General features: G+C 42.6%; 1 protein-coding gene across 1 annotated transcript in view; it reads left to right on the forward strand.

The window, feature by feature from the left end:
- iqgap2 (IQ motif containing GTPase activating protein 2) overlaps positions 1-22,703 on the forward strand; it is a 47,784-nt gene that overhangs the window by 2,169 nt on the left and 22,912 nt on the right. The window contains exons 2-15 of the mRNA XM_056745487.1: positions 1,764-1,863; positions 7,771-7,927; positions 8,231-8,308; positions 9,162-9,238; positions 12,112-12,179; positions 13,718-13,831; positions 13,931-14,109; positions 14,568-14,655; positions 15,132-15,295; positions 15,388-15,475; positions 15,707-15,867; positions 16,176-16,342; positions 16,435-16,559; positions 17,079-17,242. Coding sequence (XP_056601465.1) covers positions 1,764-1,863; positions 7,771-7,927; positions 8,231-8,308; positions 9,162-9,238; positions 12,112-12,179; positions 13,718-13,831; positions 13,931-14,109; positions 14,568-14,655; positions 15,132-15,295; positions 15,388-15,475; positions 15,707-15,867; positions 16,176-16,342; positions 16,435-16,559; positions 17,079-17,242 — 1,730 coding nt within the window. The remainder of the gene's footprint in view (positions 1-1,763; positions 1,864-7,770; positions 7,928-8,230; positions 8,309-9,161; positions 9,239-12,111; positions 12,180-13,717; positions 13,832-13,930; positions 14,110-14,567; positions 14,656-15,131; positions 15,296-15,387; positions 15,476-15,706; positions 15,868-16,175; positions 16,343-16,434; positions 16,560-17,078; positions 17,243-22,703) is intronic.

The following is a 22,703-nucleotide window of genomic DNA, read 5'->3' on the forward strand; positions in this document are numbered from 1 at the left end:
GAGCTTTATCAGACCAGCAAGATACACAGTATATGGGGAGACCGGGGGGCAAGTGATCACCTGAGTTAAAGTTCAATAGCTCTAACTTTTCTGGAGCTACAACTGAGCCGGGCAAGAAAAATTCATCTCAAGACCTACCAGTTTTTTAAATGGGTATAAATAATAGACAACTATTCATTCTCCTTTAATAGAAAGTTGTTTTTCTTACGTCATTGTGTGAATCAAAGAAAAATTGCTATATCTAAATGACTTTAGACTGACCAAATGGTCGCATTTTGACCTGTTTGACCAGTTTTACTTAATGTGTGACTGATTATCAATATATATAAATTTTGCGCGTTATAATTATATATTTAATGCACAGAAATGTTATATTGCACAAGCAGCGCATTGAGTCACTCCAATTCGTCTCCCCTCCTTCAGCCATTCGCTTATCTATTGGTGCCCACGCCCCTTAAAGATGTAATATGCACGGGCGCAGAGCCATTGTAAGAGACGCATTTAATACTATTGATATTGAAGCGGACACACACAGTGGAGCTAAAATAAACATGTTTTGTGCGTGTATTGTTTGCAGTATGAATTTAACCACAGTAGCTCATAATTTTATTTGGCGATGTGCATGGCTCCATGTGCTCGTATGAACACCTTGCAAAGTCTGGGCATACTCCTGATAAGATGGCACGTGGTGTCCTGGGGGTTTCCTCCCAGACCTGAATCAGTGCATACTGTAAGTCAGCTCCTGGACAGTCTTTGGGGCTACTTGATGGCTTCGGATACATGAGATTCCATAGGTCCTCACCTGGATTAAGGTTTGGGGAACGTGAGGGCCAGTCAACGGCAACAATGGCTTCATCGTTCAGAAACTGCCTACAGAATCTGGTCACTTGAGGCCGGGCATTATCATGCACCAGGAGGGCTCTGGACTGCATAATGTCTGACATTAGATCTGTGTGTTTTATCGCTACCTCTCTGAAATGTTGGTCTAGGCTTAAATACCAATCTTAATGTTAATGGGATAACATTAACTGAAGATGAAATATAACACAGTTTTCATTACTTTGGTTTAGTCACAACATAGGCTAAGCCCTAGTTTCATTTGAGTTAGTTTATTATGTGTAGTTTTAATTCGTAAACTGTGTCAAATTTAGTGTAGTTGACCTTCTAAGGCTATACTACAATAATACACCATTTCTTGAGCAGTTTGTTTTGGTTGCTTTGACTGCTAAATGAAGTTGGTTGGTTTTTATTTCCGTTTTTTTCCTTTTTCTCATATTGCTTGAGCACTTTTTCCAGTTTGTGCTCCTGAAAGTCGATTCATTGGCTGTGTGACGCACAGATTCTCAACGTCTATGGAGCCTTCACACAAAATGAAATTTGTACATACCAGGAGACAATATATTTTGGTTGCCCTCATTGGTCTTGAAATTGAACCGTCACTCAAGTGATAAAAAGAACAGTTTATTAAATGTTTTAAACAAAAATATCATCATATTTCGTAATACTGTAAACTGTATATACTGTATCGGGGCCACGTTATAATGAGCTTGAATACATAATTGAATGAAACTACTAACTACATTCACAGCCCAAAACTGGTCTTTTGGTTGCTTTGTTGGCTGTGGTACAGTAAGCTGATTAACCTGTGAAGGAAAATGTCACGCTCGGCATTCTGATGTGTTATTTTACTAGTATGGGGAAAAAATTCTTTCAGTAGGGTGCTGTATTCTCCAACTACAATTTTTTCTCTTTTTTTCCCACAGCCATTGTGGATGATGAGAGGCAGTCGGCAGAGGAAATGGATGAGAGGAGAAGACAGAATATTGCTTACGAATACCTTTGTCACCTAGAAGAAGCCAAACAGTGAGTGAAAGTTGAAGAAACTGTCCTTATTCATACTACAGATAGATGTCACGCTGTAGTCATGTCCATTGTTTACCCCATCTGTAAGTCGCTTAGGATAAAAGCGTCTGCTAAATGACTAAATGTAAATGTAGTCATAGGACCTTATAAACCTTTTAGATTCATCACTGTAGACATGGAATGATGATTGTTATGCGAATAGATCCTTTATAGCGTTTGGCTGTGTTCATCGTGTGAATCTGTAGCCTATTTGTTATCAGTTAATATTGTTTTAGGCAGAAGCAATACAAAAGGTTCACATGGTTTCTCTTTGATGAAAGTAATGGAAAATATTGTGCTGCAGTAGTACGGTATAATATTGAGAGTATTTTTCCCAAGGTATCTTATTTTTATCGCTGTGTTAGCACCCTATTAAGTGAGGTATCACAAAGCCAGAAGCATTATTTCCTATGTGAGTTTTCCTTACCTGGTCACTTTGCATTGACGAGTCTTTCTGGATGAAATGTAAATACAGATGTTTCTCAATTTAACTTTATATGTACAATATTTTTTCTCAGGTTAAGAGCTCACTATATTGTGTGCATGTCTGGTAGATTTTCAATAGTCAGGCCTGGTATTCATTTGCTGTCAAGACACAGAGAGCAGTTAAATGCATCGGCGGTCATTTGTATCGCTGGAAACTTGACCCACATCTGATGAGAGCAGAAAAGAATGTGAGGGAGTATTACAGCATGCATTGTTCTGAAATGAGATGAGGCGTTCAATGCTCACTTCACTTCTCAACATTTGAAAATCGGATCAGTTCCTTTTATGACAAGATGGTGAAAGTAAAAAGTTACTTTTTTAAGTAATGATTCAGTTGTTATACATTCTTGATTTCTTGACAGAGTAGTTGGGGCTATGACGTCGTTCGAGCCTTTGTTCCTGGAATCCTGTCATGTTGGATCAGGATTATGATGCTGGCAGCTACAAGAATCTACACTTGTTATTTCTTTGTTCCACTAAAATGAGTCAAAGGACAGGCCTAAAGCGAATATTATCTTTTTTTTGATGAATTGCAATGTGTATTCACCTTTTAAGGTTCAAAAAGCCTTTTTTTTTCAACACACCGTGCATTTTTGTGTCTCTCTTTGCCCCGCCTCTCTGAAACGCGCAGAATTTTTTACAAAGTTCATCGCTCTGAAAGGCGAGGTGTGCTTTGATTGGCCAGTTAACCAGTGCGTAGTGATTGGTGGAATGCTGCAAGCGTGTGACAGAAGTGTAACGCCTCTTACCATACACGGAACATCATGTTCACAAGCATTTGTACTGACAGGTGATAAAATGTCATCGGTACTTTCCTTATCAATTCGAGCTCCGAATCTGACTGAAGATGATCAAGCCGATACATCGACTTTGCCAGCGCGACTTGAGCAGGATGTAAAGGAATAGTAAGGTTTTTATAAAATATATTATGCTAAAAGTTCAAAACTATGGCAAACTGTTTCTTTTATCCTTTAATATACGACGTTATAAAGATTTGCCGTTAGTGATCAACCAGTGTTACGCCACCTTTCGTCGCGACTCAACAAAGACAATAAACCCCATTATAAACATGACATTTGTTGCCTCTAGCTGGAACATTATTACTGATTATTAAGACTTATGTTGTCTTTTGTTCAGGTTGCGCACGTGTCTGCATTTACAGATCACAAACACACGACAAACTCAACCCGCGTTAGTCTGTAACAAAGTCTTTTACTATTGAAATATACTAACAGGCTGCGGCGTCGACGATACAATAAGATTTACAAGTACACCCACTTTACTTGCGTATAGATTTGGGCATTCTTAGTCAAGTCATTCTAATAAACATGTGGTCTGATAGACTCCGTTAGGTCAGTAAAGTTAAAGCAAGATGCAGCTGTAGCACTTTTCCCTAAAACTGGAAGGCAACAATTAAACTTTATATTCTTTATTTTAAATTTTAATTATGAAGCTTCTGTGTAATAATTTTCTGCTTATAAATGGTATTACTTTATACAGTTATACATTTGTGTATACCCAGGTGAAAAGATGTTATGGATTTGTTGTTGCATACACATACACCCCACCCCTTATTTCCAGTACTGTGACTGGAAGACTTTGTACCCGCTGACTTAAGCAAATAAAGCATGAGTTATTTTAGATACGGGGATCCAGTTAGGAGACTTTTTCCATCTCTAATTGTGTCTTTTTGTGTGTGTCTCAAACCTCAGATCAGTTGTTAGTTAAAGGCTCAGACGGATAACATAAATGCGTAATTTCTTTACAGTAGTGCTCCGGTAAAATCTTTTCCTTCATCGTATTTCCAGGAAGTAAGTTGCTGCCGGTCTGCTTTTAGTACCAAATCTGGAAAATGGGAACCAATCCTGTTTAAGAAAAAATGAGCCACATTCAGTGTTGTTGCATGATTCTGGTCACGGAGTAAATGCAACGTCTCTTTAAGACAAGTTGCAGTTTTACTTACCTACCGATAGATCTTTTACTTACCAATAGATCTTTTATTGCTGTGACCGAGGATCACAGATCCACTGTGTTATAAGTCAGAATGCATGAAATAGCATTAGACATCACCTTTAAGTGTCACAGGCAGCTATTTTTCTGTAAAGAATACCCACATGCCATACAAGAGCATTTAATAGACAAATTAAATCATTTTGCTTAAATTAAACTTAAAGACTGCTTGCCAAGATTATTACATACTTTGTTACTTCTTCAATAAACAACTATATTGGACATTTGCTTTTTCAAAAAATAATGAAAGAAACCTTTCATGCTAGTTCATGCGATGTCCTTAAGCGCTAAGATGCTCGGCTCTTATCACAAAAGGTGGGACTTCAACTCTACCCATATTAACGTGACAGCTCACCCTAAAATAAAAAAATAACCAAATGACATGAGGGTGAGTAAAAAAGACATCATTTTCATTTTGGGGGAAACTATCACTTAAGTGAGTTGTCCTTCCCTTTACTGTATATCATAATTGGGTGGTGTACTCCATTGTAATAACTTTGCTCACAACTGCGCTGTCATCCAAACAGTTGCAGCGTACAGATCCATTAGGTTGTTAAATTCAGTAGCATGACGGACAGATAAATAGATGAGAAGTCATCAAAGAGGATAATGTCCTCTGTGTCTCAGGAGTCAGGACCGCCATCCTATTCATCTGACACTAAACTCGTTTTTCAAACTAAATGGTATATCTGGCTTTTTTATTGCTCCTTGTTCTTTCCCCTGCTGAACTTAAATGATCCAACAGTGTGCGTTTTTTGCATTAAGTTGGCATAGTCTCAAAATCATGCATGCTTTCATTCACCCTTAACACTTGATTTAGTTTTTGTATGCACAGTATGTAAATCTCATCGGTGGACATGTTAGCCGAAGCTGTTTGTTTCGGACTCAAGTGGTGAGTTTTAAATGTTTCTTTCAACTCTGTTTGAAACCCTGTAGCCTAACAATCACAGGAAAGAGTCGCCTCAGGCCGGTAAACATCTCTCATGGACAATGTAACAGGCGTCTGTATTGTTGGCAAAGTGCAGTGAGGACACTGAGAGGTGTGCACTGGGGCTGGATGTTTCTGCTCTTCTGCTCAAATTCAGTTGTGAAAAGGCTGTTTCTGCCAAGTTATCCCTAACTGATCGTATATGTTTTTGCATGATGCTGCGTCTTTGTATATATACAGAATGTAGTATACAGTGTATATACGTCAATGTATTTGTGTATTCAAAAGTATGCTGCCATAAGCATTTGGACTGTAGAGAGTGGGTTCTGTGGGAGGCTGGGGAATTGCTGACACATGTCTGGACAGAATGTTTGCCTTGCCATTGTCATTTCATCTATGTTGTCTTTAATTAAATCAACCTAAAGAGGTGGATGGACTTTTGAGGAATGCAGACTTTTGGCCCATGTGAACGAAAGCATCAGATGTAAGAAATGTCATCATGTAGCCATCTGAAAGGGTAATAGATCCCAGCACTTCCCCCAGTTGTGCTGCACACTCATACAAAAAAGAAATGAAATAATCAGTTAAATAAATGAAAGAAATCTTTTCCTCATTTTGGGAATGCTGGGAACTAGATCCACTGCTTAATTTATGCGTATGAAGATTTATGTTTCCTTCCAAAACCATTAGGTTTAGTGGATTGAACATATTGAAATTAATTTCTATCAAAATGTGTTGCTTAAATGGTCATTTGAAGAAGCATCAAACATCATTTTTTGAGTGTAGTAAAGAAAGAATCACTGCAGGTTGCATCTTTGACCTCACCTGACCCTAAAAATGGACAAATCTAAATAACACCAGACTATGCTTAAGGTCTCGGATTGAACTCTGTTAAGCTACACAATTCACGAGTCACTTTGCAAATGATTAACCAAATCTTGCAAACGGCAGCATAGTATTGACATTTTAACTGACTCACTAAAACATAGTTTAACTTTGTTCAGTGTACTAATGTTCCTTACCCAGCCAGACCCGTTATTTCTACAACTGACTGAGCCCTTATGCCGGATAAACGATACAGTATCTATAAAACACATTCTTTTTCTGATTAGGAGGTGATATAAACACTGGATTGACGGAGACTTTGTTTTTCTGATAAAGGGCATTGCGGTTTGAGAATGTAGTCACAGGGGGGTCCTCGAAATATTATAATATTGAGCTCATGAATGTAAGCTGCTGCTCTGGTGAAGGGCGGATACATTGACTGCACGAGCACAGGTCGACACAATCTCTGTCGAAAGCATCACTTTTGGTTGCTTATTGACTATCAACCAATACATATTTTTTCACTCGGATTTAAAGATCGAAGATAAAAGATTGAATTTACTTTAAGTGTTTTGCAGGTTTCTATGTTGAGAATTACTGGTATGAGGGTTGACTATAGTAACCTTGACTATTTAACTGATGCTTTGAAAAACAATATTTACCGAATGGTTTAAAACACCGATGCCCTTTCAGTCTTTGGCTACACACTTTAATGGCGTAACTGGGGGACAGTCCAAGGTCATATTTAATTGTATATTTTGCCAATTTGCTAAGGAGAAAGCTTGTTTTACCAAAGGCTCAAGGTTTGACTGACTAGCAGGGAACAGTTCAATCACTCCGTGTAAATTCTGTAACTTTCACCTTATGGACAGTGCCATTATCCAGTCATTGTTGACACGATGTCATGATTTGTCGCATGACATTTACAGCTCAGGTGTGCCAAGAACTGAGTGCAAAAATGTAAGGTTTCTGTTGGCTCGCTTTCAGGTGGGTCCAGCGCCAGTTAAGAACCTGCTAATGAGATGCTGAGAATCCTATTGAACGGGCATTCTCCAGTTACTACAGATCTGGAAGTATTTGTGGGTTTTTTCAGCCTTTTTGGGGGGAAACTACGATTTTTCTTATTTTTGAATTCGTAAATCTGATATTAATGATTAAATATTGCATATGTGTGACACTTAATTCTGTTAGATTCTGTTTTACCAAAACAGGTTTCTGTAAACCCTGCAGTCATTTGTCTCTCATTTAACAGTTTCTCACATACAAAATAAAGAACTACGAGCATGTCTGTTGCTTAAAACATGTTTTATTTGCATATCTTGATTGGTGCATATTTTGCTTGTCTAACAAGTTTAAAACAGTGTTTATCTTATGTTTGATCACGCTGAAAGAGAGAATATTTGATGGACTGTAGGGTACAAGTGTTTCCTTTTTAAGCATGTCCTTATAATAAATGGGGAATAATCTGCCATTTTTGATGCAACACAGTTGTTACCAGAAGATATCTGTTGTAGGATCTACGGTTAAGGCACATTCAAGTCTGTTGCTTTTATTTTAAAGTGTCTTAAACAGCCATCCATCAGCCTGCTAATATTGTTTCGTTGACATTTTGATTTCAGATGGATGGAGGCTTGTCTGGAGGAACAGCTGCCTCCTACCACAGAGCTAGAGGACGGTTTGCGGAATGGCGTCTACCTTGGCAAACTGGCTAAGTTCTTTGCCCCTCAGTTAGTGACGGAAAAGAAGATTTATGACAGGGATCAATCTCGCTATAAGGTATTAATTTACTGAAAGATAAAAATAGTGATTTAATTCAGTGGTTCCACAAATGTGTTTAACACAGTGTTTAGCGATGATGCGAAAGACACAAAAATATCGTACAGCTGTACATCATAGTATGTACCCATTCTCACATCCTCATTCTCACGAAAGGAAAAAAACACCTTACGTGTTTCAATTGCTAATTTCCATTGTTTTTATTACGTAAAGTGATGATAAACAGCTTTATAACACAGAATAAAATGGAGTTTAATGAAATGTTCTACTCTAATTGTTTGTTGTTATGTGCACTTGTCTCAGCGCTCAGGACTACACTTCAGACATACAGATAACACTGTGCAGTGGCTAAGAGCCATGGAGTCTGTGGGTTTGCCCAAGGTGAGGCACAAGTACACACTTACAGAAAACACACACACACTAAAACATGTGTCATATTGACCCTTTGAAGGTGACTTTTACTACACTTTCCCTCAAAGGAGTGACTTTTACCTTGGTGGAGAATTTACAGAATTTAGCATATTTTCAAAAAAATCCCTCCATACCCTGACATGTCGAATTCAAATTGTATGTTTCTGAATAAACACTACAGTTTGATGACTGGTAAGAACTATTTATTTCCGTTAACTTATAAATCCATTCATTCTTAAAGGGTGTGGCAAATGTTGATTTTGTACCCTGAGAATCAGGATGTTTTTTAGTGTTGTTAGCTAAACTAATAAAGAGTATTAATGAATATGAACTTATGGTTTGAGTTGTTGACATTAATGAGTAACGGTTAACTTAATCTGTCAGTTGCGCAGTGTTTGCAGTACCTGGCAGGAACTCTTACTCAAAAGCAGAAAACACTGCAACCAAGTATAAAGTGAAACCTGGTGCAGTGCACCATGCAAAGCCACAGAAACGATGGGCAGCGTCCTTACGTAATACTTTGTGCTGTTTTGTTGTCTTGTCTGTTATACAGTAGTTGTTTTGTAGAAAGTTAAAAGTAAAAACTTGAGACATACAGTGCTGTAGACCACTTTGCAAGGTCCAGAGGCACTTAAATCTTAAAGGTACTTGTTCAATATTTTGATTGTGTAGATACATTACAGCTATTCGCCATTTTTCCTTTAATGGTAGTCAATGGAATCCAAGATCTGTTGGTTACAATTATTCATCCAAATAACTTTCTCTGAGTTCCAAATAAAGAAATGTATACACGTTTGGAGTAAATGCAGCTTGTCTCTTTCAGATCTTCTACCCAGAGACAACCGATGTATATGATCGAAAGAATATGCCCAAGGTGATCTACTGCATACATGCACTAAGGTACAACCCACAGCCTCTCTTTAGTGTCTTCGTCTGATTTTAATTTTTCACTGAAGATTTTTCTAAACCTTTAACAATGAGGATGAGTTTTCTTTGCGTCAACGTTGAATAATACAAATGGTAAGACGAAGTTAGTTAGATTATGGTTATGGCTTTATGATCTCTCGGGTACGTGAACAGGTTTGTAAAATATCAGCATGTATGGCTGCTGCTTCCTCTTAGTGGCTATTGTCATGACAATTTCACCACCGAGAAAAGTAGCCGTTTTCTCAGGTAATGATTTGACTGGGGCCCCCCGTGGTGAATACCCATCAGACCTGATGATCTTACATCATTTCCTGTCACTGTTTCCTGACATTATACTACAAAGACAAGCCTCTTTTTACACCTCCTCTCTTTTACATTGTGAGCAATCATTGTCAGAATCGAATGCTCTGAAGTATGATATCAGACGTGTTATCCTGCACACTGTTAAGATATCAGGCTGCCCACCCTTCCTGTAAATAACTGCCTTGATAAAGAAAGCTAATGGGAATTATAATTGCAGTGAATATTGTACAGAGAAGTACTGCTTAGTTTTTCTCCAGAAAATGTGGAAATCTAGTTTATAGTTTAGCTGAGACCGTATATATGAAAAGTTATTTAAAACCGAAGAACCATTTTGGAAGCCAGGTCACTCACTGCTCTTTTAATGTATGCAAATCGAAACATTTTGACGTATGCAGACAGCTTGCACAGGGGAATGTGTCTAATGAATGACCACAGGAAAGCTTTTCGGTAATGATTTATAGCGCTTTCCTGCTCTTTCTCGCTCTACGTCTCGCGTGTGGTGTACGTATGTGGGTTGCCTGGCTTCCTCCCGCTGCCTTGCACACTCTCTTCCTTCCTGACCCCAGTTAACCCCTTCAGTTAGACGTTGGGACTGCAAAGACCCAGATTAACATACTTGACTAAGTAACATCCTCTTAAGAAATATTTTACTAGTAGTCATATTTTTCTGTTCATGTAAAATAAATAATTTTTACATATTTATTATAGTTTTATTATACGTATTAAATAAATGTATTCCCCGTATTCATCAAATAGTATTCCATAAAACCAATTATTACACGGCTCATGTGAATGCTTGATTCTGATTGGCCAGTCGTGACATTCCAAGGGTTGTTCTTTTCAAATAACAACTGCTCGAAAGTAATAACACCCTGTAACCCGGATACTGCGAATTATTTTGAGAGGGGGAGTTTAATATTACAGAAAAAATAATTATAAATATGTCTTTTAATTTCACGTATGATATTATATTTACGAACGATTCAAGCAATCTGCCTGTTCTTGAAGTTTGAACGTCGTTTCTTACTTTAAAACCGAGTCTAAATGGCTTTTCCTTGCGAAAGGTCTCCGTTCGGTAAAAATGAGCTAATCAAATATTTCAAATTCACATTTCATGTCCGGTTTATTTCTCTTGTGGCAAGGAGCCTTGTAATACAAGCAGCCGACTGTTATCGCGAAAGAAGCCCCGACAGTGTGATCAGGATCCGAACCGGCGCGAAGCGGTTGATTCTGCGATAACAGCTGCCTGTACATTATCCCTTACATGTATAATAATCATATACAAATTAGACTGAAGTTACAGTTAAATATTATTCATTGGAATGAAGAAATGTCACATTGAAATACACCGCTTTATATTTGATATCTTCCTTCATAGAAAGTTAACATGCGTGCACATTTCACATGTAAATGAAACATTTCACCTTAACATTTCGTATTTGGGCTACATTTTTCTTGGTATGTGGCTATATCTGAAAGCAAATATTTGTCTGCGTAGCAAAGCTATCAGTTTCCTTCCAAACTTTGTAATCTAGTCTCGCGTGACACTTCATCAGCGGTAGTGGTTTAAACCTTTTACATGAGTTAAAACACTTAACCTTTGGCCCCTGTGTAGTATAAAGGATAAATTCACACCTGACTGTGTCTGTCTCACTATTGACTAAGGGTTAAAGGTAAGAGGGCATGTAAACTTTATCTCTCAAACATAGTGCATGGCATTCTGAACTTCTCAATAATTCATTACTCCCCTGTTTGTCCTCAATCAGTGAATAGATAAAAGTTTAATGCGTTTTCCAGCACATGTACTCACTAACTGTAGGCTATTTTTCTATTGCTGACTAGAAATCAGGCTAGAACTCATACTGCCATCTTGTGAGGGAGTCTTATGACTGCACCCCTTATGATGTTTTGCAGACAAAGAGAAGCACATCAATATCTCACTTTGCAAAAAAAAAACAGTGGTCCAGATGCATTTCAAGTTTCGTTGTTAAAATATTATACATATATTAAATGTGTAGATGTTGGTTTAACATTTTCATTAGATTATATGTTCTGTTGGTTGTATTTTCAAGCATTGGATCAGCGCTGTTTATATATGAGTGTTGGCCTATTTTTTGAATGTTTAATCTATTTTGATCAAATAGAATTGAATCAATTCTTGGTTGATTTCATGCGTTCTTGTTGACTCAACATGTCTACACCGCATGCGACGTGGTTTGATGCAATTTTACATTTTGTCCTCACTTGATGCGGCGTGACACACGACAAACCCATTAAAAACCAAGGCATTCATGTCGAGTCGCTTGCATCTTGTGTAGACAGGGAGTTAAACTCAATCGGTTTTGTTTCCTTTTGAACTGTTAGACCAGATTGGTATTTGTCACATGACCCTTTTTTTTAAATGAGTCATTATGAAATGTTTGAGCAAACTTTGTCTTTATTATGTCTCTTCATGGATAAGGTATTTCTTCTCTTCTCTCACTGTTGTTTTTTTATAAGACATTAATAATATAATAAATTTGTTGTTTTTCATTTTTGTGCAGCCTATACCTCTATAAATTGGGAATTGCCCCCCAGATCCAGGACTTGTTGGGAAAAGTCGATTTTACAGGTTTGGAACTAGAATTATTAGAGTCTTTCTAAGGAGTGGGTACCATATGTATTTGTGCCTATTTTTTTACTTTTTTGTTTAAATTAATTTAAATCGAAACACAAGCTACTAGGATGGTAGCTGCAATAGACAATGGGTACATGGAAATACACTGTCCCTTTTCAACCATTAAAGTTTAAACCATTAAACATTCTGTTTTTATCACCCTCAGGTTGTTCCAAACCTGGATAATTTTTTTATTTATGCTGAGCACAAAGGAAGACATTAAGAAGAATTTCAGTATCCAATCAAATCTGAATGAAAATTTGTGAAAGTGACCTATTTGTCAGATATGGTGACCCATACCAGAAATGTGACCTTTGCATTTAAACCATCCAGAGAGTAGTTAACACACATACACCTGGAGCAGTGGGGTGCAGCTATCACTGTAACGCCCGGGCAGCAAGTAGGGGTAAGGTGCCTTGCTCAAGGGCACCTCATTCGTTACCCGCCGGCCCTGTGAATCGAACCAGCAACCTATTCACGAGTCCGACTCTAACCATTAGGCCAGGACTCCCCCCACCCATTTACTGCCATAGTAATGATTTTTTTTATATCGGAGTCAATGGGGGATGAGATTTGTTTGGTTACTGACATTCTTCCAAATATCTTCCTTTGTATCTAGCAGAACAAAAACGTTTATACAGGTTGGTCTGAGGGCGAGAAAATAATGGCAGAATTATCTCTTTAAAAAGGTCCCACAACTATATCCGTACACTCATCCATAACCATGAGATAACAGGAGAAGGGTTTTAGTGAAAGATAATGCTTAGAAGAAACTCGGCTAATTGTGTTTGTGTTTGATTTATGGCCAAAGTGGAATCTAATGACGGGTTATTACTGCTTTAGATAAGCTTGACGTGTAACTAAGTCGCTTTGGATAAAAGCGTCTGCCAAATGCATACATGTAACTATTCCTCTCATTCATTGTGTTATTGTTAATAGAATACCCCATCAAGAAAATAGCAGGTCATAATGATGTGGTCTATAATGAACAAATGATGGAGGCGGAAACACAAGGGTTTTTCGGCAGTGCTGTCGTGGTTTGACAGATGTCTGTCGTAGAATGAGTTAAAGGGACAGATAATCAGTTTGATGTTAATAAATGTGAGTCTTGGACAGGATAAAGTAATGCTAGGATCTCTAGTGCTATTTAACAGGTTAACACAAAAAATGGATAATGTACACTTATGGCAATATGAATACATTTTATTTGTATTATGTTATATTATAATACTATCATCTTGAAGGGTTTATTTGAAAATAATGTCCATCTGATTGTGTTTGCTCATAACAGGGCTATCTATAATACATAACAAATATGTAAACAAAAGACATATTGAAGTATAGGGAAAGTTATTCTATTAAATGACACAAACATAACCAACAAGAGTTTCACCGCAAACTGTGTAAAACCAGATAGAGAACCATGTACCAGGTTATGTAACTTAAATGATCAAATACGGTCAACTATTCTCTTTCCATTTCTCTTTCCACAGAGGAAGAAATCAGTAACATGAGAAAAGAGCTGGAGAAATATGGCATCCAAATACCCGCCTTCAGCAAGATTGGGGGCATCCTGGCCAATGAGCTTTCAGTAGATGAAGCAGCGTGTAAGTGACTAGTACTCTGTATCATTTATATCTATGTACACATTCATAGAAGAAATATTTAAAAGTGTTTTTTTCTTTCTGATCTGGATGTGTCTGCAGTACATGCTGCTATTTTTGCCATTAACGAGGCCATAGATAAAAGAAATGCAGAGAGCACGATGGTCGCTCTGCAGAACCCGAATGCCCTGCTGAGAAACACACAGAAGCCACTGGCTGAGGCCTACCAGGACACATTGAGCAAAGCCAAGAAGAGAAAAGACAATCAGGCCTCAGCACGGGTAATCTAGATGTTAAGAGTCTCTTACTTCGTTTTTTTATTCATTACAATTACTGTCAATAACTTGCGTATTAAAAATAGCTAAGAGTTAAATGCAAATTCTCAATGTTTGTGCTTCTGTTGAAAGACTCTTGTTCAGCAATGTCCAACATTGCCTTAGCTACAAAGTCAGCAGAATTTTGATTAAAAAATAACACAGCATCAGCCACGCTCCTCAAATGCTGATGTCATCTAACCCTCCTCACACAATCTGCTGACCTCAGTATCACCTGATGTTGACTCCATTAAATGCTTGTTTGCAGTGTATATGGTGGGATTTGATGGGTATGTGAAAGGGAATTGCGGCAGTGTCAGAACCATGATTAATACAAATTTAAAAAATGTAAATGATACCAAAAATTTGAACAAAACTAACATTCAACAGTTATGTGAGTCACAATTATCTTTTGATGTATTTAGCGTTCCTCTATTGCAACTGAAGAGAGGGATGTGTATGAAGAATTACTGACTCAGCAGGAGATCCAGTACAGTGTTGACGACGTCAACAGTAAGTGACACACTTACCTGTATTACATTTTATTACACCATGGTCTGTTTGAATACTCGATTCTCATTGGCTGGAAGGTGTGCGTTTAATACACAGGTAGTTCAAGTCAGTTTGATCAATGTTTGAGTTACCTGATGAAAATGACTTTCATGTTTAAATGTCTGATCAAAAATACACGAATGACCACTGTATAAGCGGGATACTCCACGGCGGGTCGTGCAATAAATGATTTTAATGCATGGCTAGCCGTGAATCATTCCTTATTTATATATACATATAATATCAACTTCTTCTTAAATTATTATTAAATTCAAACATTGATCAGAAAATACTGTTTTTCTTTATGCTATCAACAGACCAAAAATGTTCATATTAATTCTTAAAATCTGTGTAATATATACAGTACTATGTCATACTAAGCTGGAATAAAAAAAGCAATAATAATTTGTAAAACAAGGCTGATTTCCTCCTATTAGCATCAGCAGCTATTCTACAAATAAACCAGACTATTGATGCTCAGGATCACAAAGGCCTTTTGGCCAGCCTTAGGTTACCTGCCCTCAGCCTCGTGGGAGTCCTGGACCACAACAGCTTCTGTTACCTGGAGCACTTCACATTGTACAGAGAATGTAAAGTTAAGGTAGTGTAGCTGTCTCTACAACCCCACAGGATCATAGTTAAATGACTTATTATTTTGACTATAATCAGCACATGTATGATATGTGTATATAGGATGCTGGTGCGAGTGCTCAGCTGGACAAGGAGGAGATTCAGAGAGTCGTCACTTCCTGTAACGAGTTGGCAGAGGCCGAGAAAAGAAGTATGTGGCACACCTGGATGTGCTCTTTGCATTGATTTCTCACAGATATATTTTCATAATATAATATACTGTACATTTGAATATAATAATATAATAATTTTCATGTCATACGTTGTTTACATTTCCTAGTAACCTAGACATTCTTTGCTCCGTGTGCACATAATCTTCTTCATTAAATGTAATGTAATTAATGTAATAATTGAATCATTCTAATGTTGTTAACTGCAACAGAGCAGGAAGCAGTTGCTGCGATCAATGCAGCGATTCGACGAGGCATTCCAGAAGAGACAGTGGAGCAGCTCCTGAACCCTGAGGCCCAGTTACCCATTGTTTACCACACTGCTGCTAACCTGTACCAGGCTGAACTCTTCAGCCTACAGATCGGCTCTCAGGTCAGCTGTTTCACTGTTTGCCTTCTTGTACACACATATTATTACACAGTGATTTAATCGCTGAAGGTCACAGAGTCATTGAGAGATCTATGCTATGTGCTAGTTTTATTGAACATGACAACATCCCTACCCATTACGAAGTACAGTGGTATCCAAAACTGATGTCCAACTATGCAAATGTGTCGTATTTCTAACATTTCATTAAAGATGGTATTAAATATGTTTGTCAGCATTAAACAAAATGGGCAATACAGAACATACTGTATGGTGGGCTTAATAAAGAAATGACTTTTTTACATATGCATCAGAACAAGGCTGGTCTCACTCATGAGGAGTTGTGTGTGGCTGTGGAGATGCTGTCTGCCGTGTCCGTGTTAAATGAGGTTTTGGATACCAAAGACTCTGTGGCTGTGATCGAGCAGCTCAACGACTCTCCACTGGGCTTCAGTAACCTGGACCCTGATAACATGCAAAGGTACCAGTGATGCTGTCCGATATAAAGACTCAGTTGTAAGATTAATAAACCGATGTAAAATGATCTTCGCCTGCTGGTTTTGTTCTACTCAGATATGCCGACACACTGATAAACCACAGAGCAGAGTCCATCGCTCAGGGACAAGAGTTTCTCATCTGGAATGATGTGCAGAAGTGCATCGATGCTGTCAATGTCCAGGTTCATGAGGAGCACGAGAGTAAGCCACTCAAACTTTACAAATTGTAAACTTTTCAAGACATTGAAAATTGTATTTGTATTGAATTTTGATAAACAATACGCCCAAATCCTGTGCCACATACTGTTCAAAGCCCTCTTATTAGCACAATGTGTACAATTTCTCTATTAAGATATCCCAAAACCACTAGAACAGTATTACACATTTTGTTCACTTGTGTACTTACATTATTGCATGTGTTTGCAACAATGTTTGAATCCAGAGAAATGTGCAATTTTAACCAGTGTGTTGTTGTCACGATCAAACCACTCTATTGGTCCTTTGTATAAGGTAATGTTTATAAAAAATATTTCATTACGTCATCCATGAGCCCGACACCATGAATAGCCTACCATCTCCCATCATTCCACGCATGCTCTTTCACAGCATCATCAAGCTTTGCCGTACATAATTTACCTTAAAACATTGCGATTATATTTAGGACTGTTAATGAACTACATCGAAACATTTGACGTCTTATTGCTTCTATGTCATCTGCAGGAGTCATTGCTATTGCTGAGATCAACGAAGCCCTAAATTCTGGAGATCCAGAGAAGACACTCGCCACACTGCTCCTCCCTACGGCCAAACTAAAAGAAGTCAACCCAGCTTCAGCCAAACACTATCACGATCTACTGCTCCACATCAAAGACCTCATCTGCAAGGTAAAAAATTTTTAACGATAATGTGCAACACCATTAAACCATCTACACTATATGGACAAAACTATTCGGCCCCCTTCTAAAAACGTCTTGGTTACGTATGTAACCTCAGTTCCCTGATGGAGGGAACGAGACGTTGTGTCGAGAATGACAGATGGGGTTCGCCCTTTAGAACCAATCAACTCTGACTACTATAGAAAAGGCCAATGAAATTTGGCGAATGCAATTTGCATGCCGGGCTCCGCCCCCGGAAATCCGGTATAAAAGGAGGCCGGCGTGCAGCATTCACTTACCTTTGTTCTGAAGAGCCTGAGACCTCTCAAACTGCAGCAGAATACGATACGTGTTCGTGGCATAAGGGACACAACGTCTCGTTCCCTCCATCAGGGAACTGAGGTTACATACGTAACCAAGACGTTCCCTTTCTGTCGGTCTCTCGACGTTGTGTCGAGAACGACAGATGGGGTTGCCTATGGAAAACGCCACAACGCTGTATCGCGTCACAATCTCTAGCGAAGCGACGGTAACAAGCCTGGGCGTGTCATCTCGAAGCTTTCGTGAGACTGTAACCTTCCAGTGTGGTGGTCGGGGGGTTCCAGAGCTTTCTTGGAGAAAGATGGGTACAGCCCTGACCGGTAACTTTCACGGACGGGGCCTTAGCTCTCTATAGGCGAGAGGCCATCCAGATCAGTTTACACCGGGTAAGCGCGACTCTTAATCAGAGAAGCGCTACAGAGGCCACCGCCTACCCGTGGGGAGGAATATGGTGGATATAGGTATGGTCTCGTCCTTGGAGGAGAACGCATGGAACGTGCGGACTGAGTAGTTAACCGCGAGGTGGAGGCCCACCTGGGGAAGCTCATGGGTTACCAGGAGTGGGAACCATTCTCATGAGGATACATCAGACGGAACAGCCCACGGAGGGGGTGTTACAGACGTCCGGTAGCACTAGGTCCGGTTAGAGCTATCTGTGATAGCTCACATGGTATCCCGGCCTAAGGGGGAAGGCTGCTCTGCCCAGCCAGCCCCCAGGGGGTGCTTGTTTGGTGATGGATGGAATGCCTATTCTTAACCAGTGTCTGGGTAAGAAGGGAGGCTGGTGAGGTACCAGTTTCTTAGCGATGTGTTCGGGTAAGAAGAAAAGGTAAATAGCACACTGACCCAACCTGTTAGAGGGTGGAAAGGTGCTTTCGCAGGCATACGCCCCCCCGGATGCCAGTCCTACATGTCGCCACGCAGGACGTGGGCTGACACCGGGTTTACGCGAAGGTTGTTAACCCTTGCGAAGGTGTTTGGGCATAGCCCAACCCGCAGCTCTACAGATGTCTGCTAGAGAGGCGCTTCTGCCAGTGTCCAGGAGGTGGCTAAACTCCGTGTGGAGTGAGCCCTCACTGCCAATGGGCATGGGAGATTCTGAGATCGGAATGCCGTCGTAACGGCGTCCACGACCCAGTGCGCCAGCCTCTGTTTGGAGACAGCCTTCCCCTTCTGCTGTCCTCCAACAGACACGGAGCTGGTCAGAGCTTCAGAGCTCTGCGTGCGGTCCAGTACGTACTGGACACAACACTAATCGGGTTGGGTCTTCCTCCCCTATGGGGAGCGCCTGCAAGTTCACCACTTGGCCCCGGAGGGAGTAGTGGGAACTTCTTGGGCACGCATCCGGGCCTGGGTCTCAAGATAACGTGAGAGTTTCCAGGGCCGAGTTTAAGGCAATCCAGGGACACGGAGGATGCTCGGTGGTCCCCTACCCTCTTGAAAGAAGTGAGCGCCGTCAGGAGGGCCGTCTTACTCTATGAGGAAGATCGGAACCTCCGAGGGGCTCTTTGGGGGGCCCTGAGGCTCCCCAGGACCACTTAGGGTCCCAAGAGGGTATGGAGCGGAGATGAGGCGGATTCCGCCCTCTCGCTGCTTAGGAACCTGGTGACCAGGTCGTGTTGCCCTAGAAACTTTCCACCGACTGAGTCGTGATGAGTGGCAATAGCGACTACATACACTTTCAGTGTGGAAGGGAGATGTTAGTCTCCAGTCTCGTGAGGAGGGGAACACAATCCTGATCAAGCACCTCAGTGGGTCTTTCTCGTTGAGAAAGACACCAGGACGAGAAGAGGCACCGTCTAGAGGCGTGTAACCGCCTAGTAGATGGGGCCCTAGCCTGGGTGATGGTCTCAGCCGTATAGGGGGAGTAGCCATCTTAGGATCTTCTCGTCCCGTCTAGAGACCAGACATGGGTGTTCCAGAGGTCTGATCTGGGATGCCAGAACGTGTCCTTCCCCTGAGAGAGCAGGTCCTCTGTCAGGGGAATGGTTCAGGGGGAGTCGCTGTCCAGAGCATCGGCTCTGAGGCCAAGTGCGGTTAGACCGGTGTGGTGTAACCAATAACACTTGGTGCTCCTGCTCCCTGACCTTGCACAGAGTCTGTACAAGAAGGCTCCTGGGGGGGGGAAGGTGTGCTTCCGCCCATCCCGCGGCCAGCTGTGCGCAAGGATATCCGTGCCGAGGGCAGGGACTATCAAGCGGGCAAATGGTGGTGTTACGGGAGGTGAACAGGTTTTACCTGGGCCTACCCGAACAGCCTCCAAATGAGCTGGACTGCACGGGGGTGGAGTCGCCACTCTCCACGAGGCATAAACTGGCGAGAAAGCACGTCGGCTGTCTAGTTCAGTTTGCCCGGGGTGTGTGGCCTACAGGGAACGAGTCACCTGTTGACTCCACCGGAGGAGGCGTCGAGCAAGTTGTGTTTAGCTGCTGTGTGCGAACGCCACCCTGACGATCTGTATTCGCTACAGCTATAGTGCTGTCCTCGGAACAGCACGTGCATGTCTCGCACGAGAGGCCGTAGCCTGCTCAGTGCAAGTAGCATAGCCCACAACTCTTGGCAATTGAATTCGCTACAGCTATAGTGCTGTCCTCGGAACAGCACGTGCATGTCTCGCACGAGAGGCCGTAGCCTGCTCAGTGCAAGTAGCATAGCCCACAACTCTTGGCAATTGATATGCCAGCGCAGGCGGGGGTTCGTCCAACACCCCACCTGCGTGCCCGTTGCACACTACACCGCACCCCTGCAGGGAGACTTCAGTCGTCACCACGACCTGCCTCATAACCTGCTCAGAGGGACCTGAGTCCGTCGAAAAAGTCATAAAGACTAGGGGTTATGGTGCGTCGGCAGCAGGGCGGCATCACCATGCGCCTGCTGCCGGTGTGCCACGCTCTCCTCGGAACTCGACTCTGAAACCAGTGTTGGAGCGGTGTCATGTGCATCAACTCGAGGGGTATTAGCCCGCGAGGACACCATGTGTCCCAGGAGCCTCTGAATTGTTTATGGGGGACCGCTGTCTGCCTAAAAATGTTCATTTCAGACAGTTCATCACTGGTTGGGCACAACTGCGGACAGGTGTGCCGACATGGTGACAGAGCTGAGTTCCATACCGAGAAAGAGGATGCTCTGCACTGGGGAGAGCTTGCCCCTCTCTTGGTTGACCTGGAGTCCCAATCGACCTAGGTGCCGGAGCACCAGGTCCCTTTGTGTACATAACAGATCTCGCGAGTGTGCCAAGATAGGCCAGTCGCTGAGATAGTTTAGTACCCGCTCGCCTTCCTCCTCTCAGGGAGAAAGGGCGGTCAGGGACAGACCGAAAGGGAGGACTCTGTACTGATATGCCCGCCTCTCGCACGCGAACCGTGGGAACGGCCGGTGTCGAGGAGGATCGAGACATGAAAGTAAGCGTCCTTCAGGTCGATTGCCACGAACCAATCCTGACACCTCATAGATGTCAGGACGCGCCTCTGTGTGAGCACCCTGAATGGCAGCTTGTGAAGGTGCTCTGTTCAGGGTACGCAGCCTTTGGGGGCAACCCGCCGTCTTTCTTGGGAACGATGAAGTGCGGGTGGTGACCCACTGAACATCTTGGTTTTGAGGGACGAATTCGATGCCTGTTTTGCCAGAAGGGTGGTGACCTCTACCCGAAGTACGGAGGCGTCCCTGCCTCTGACAGAGGGAGAGATGATGCCCCGAAACTTGGGTGAGTCTCTGGCGAACTGGATCGAGTAACCAAGACGGACCGCCCTCATTAGCCAGCGAGACAGTGTGGGCAGCTCTCGAGCTCCCAGGGACTGTGACAGGGTGACCAAGGGGACGGTCTGCTTCATCATTCCCACGGGGGGTGGTTCGTCGGCTGGCGGAGCTAACCATGTCGCGGGGAGTCCCCGGAGGGAAGGTTTTTGCTCCGCCTGCTTACCTGCCTGGCGGGACAACGGCACGCACTGTCGGTTTGAGAGTGGTGACGGCTGTCGTAAATGTGTACGACCTCACGCCTCGCCAGGGTGTGAGGTCGGTTCGCCGAGCACAGTCCAGTGGAGTGTGCGAGTCCAGGCAGGAGTCGTCCCGTACCGACCGATCAGAGCCGTGGCTGTGAAGGTTCGGGCCCGATGTTGTTCTCCCTGGGGTCTTCCCGTCAGTGTCCCTTCTCGCGAGGAGGTTGCTGACGGGGTGGAGGTTTCCCCCTCGACCTCTGCTTCCGGGGTGCCGCCTGTGGGGGCACAGGAACCGGAGCCGATGTCGAAAGGGTCCTGGGTTGCAGGGAAGCAGACGTCACGTGAGATCTCGGAGGCCTGTAGGCGGCCGAGTCGCGGCGTGAAAAAAATGTGGTTAATTGCCACTGTCTGCTTCGCCGTCAAAAAACTGCTGAGCGCAGTCCTCGACGGTGTTACCAACAACCCACCCTGCGAGATGAGTGCATCAAGAAAGCGGACTTCCTTGCTGTCACTCTTCTGCACAAGGTATAGCCGGGGGTGTCTCTCCTGGACCACTACCGTGGACATCGTCCGACCCAGGGCCCGTGCCGCCGCCTTAGTCGCCCGTAGAGCGCTGTCAGCGGTGGCACGGAGATCCTGCATTATACCCGGGTCGGCCTTACCCTCGTGGAGCCCTCTCAACGCCCTGGCCTGGCGGACCTGCAGGATGGCCAAGGCATAGAGAGAGGAGGCAGCCTGGCCCGCAACATCGCAAGCTTTCGACACCAGTGATGCCGAAGTCTTACGTGCTTTGGACGGTAGGAGTGGTCGATACCCCCCCAGGTGGTAGCCGTCCGCGGCACAGGTGCACCGCAGGCGGACGTTCCACCCGGGGGATCTCGACGCAGTCCTTGGCTGCCTCACCATCGAGGGAAGTAAGGGAGCCGGAGCTGGTTTCACTGGAACGGTCCGTGAGAGGAGCGTTCCAAGTTTTACACAGCTCCTCATGCACCTCCGGGAAAAACATGGCACCCGGGGTGGGCCGCGCACCGACCTCGGGAACCACGTATCCCCGGGTTAGCACGGATGACATCACTTCTGCTTCCTCCTGAACTCGACCGCTGGGGGTGGAGTTTGGATTCGGCAGAGTCGGATGCCAGTCTCCCTCCGATGCTGCGAGCGACATCTCATCTACGTCACACATCGTTTCCGAGTGTGTGCGTGAGGATCCGGAC

Source organism: Triplophysa dalaica, chromosome 4, assembly GCF_015846415.1.
Source record: "Triplophysa dalaica isolate WHDGS20190420 chromosome 4, ASM1584641v1, whole genome shotgun sequence".
NCBI lineage: Eukaryota > Metazoa > Chordata > Actinopteri > Cypriniformes > Nemacheilidae > Triplophysa > Triplophysa dalaica.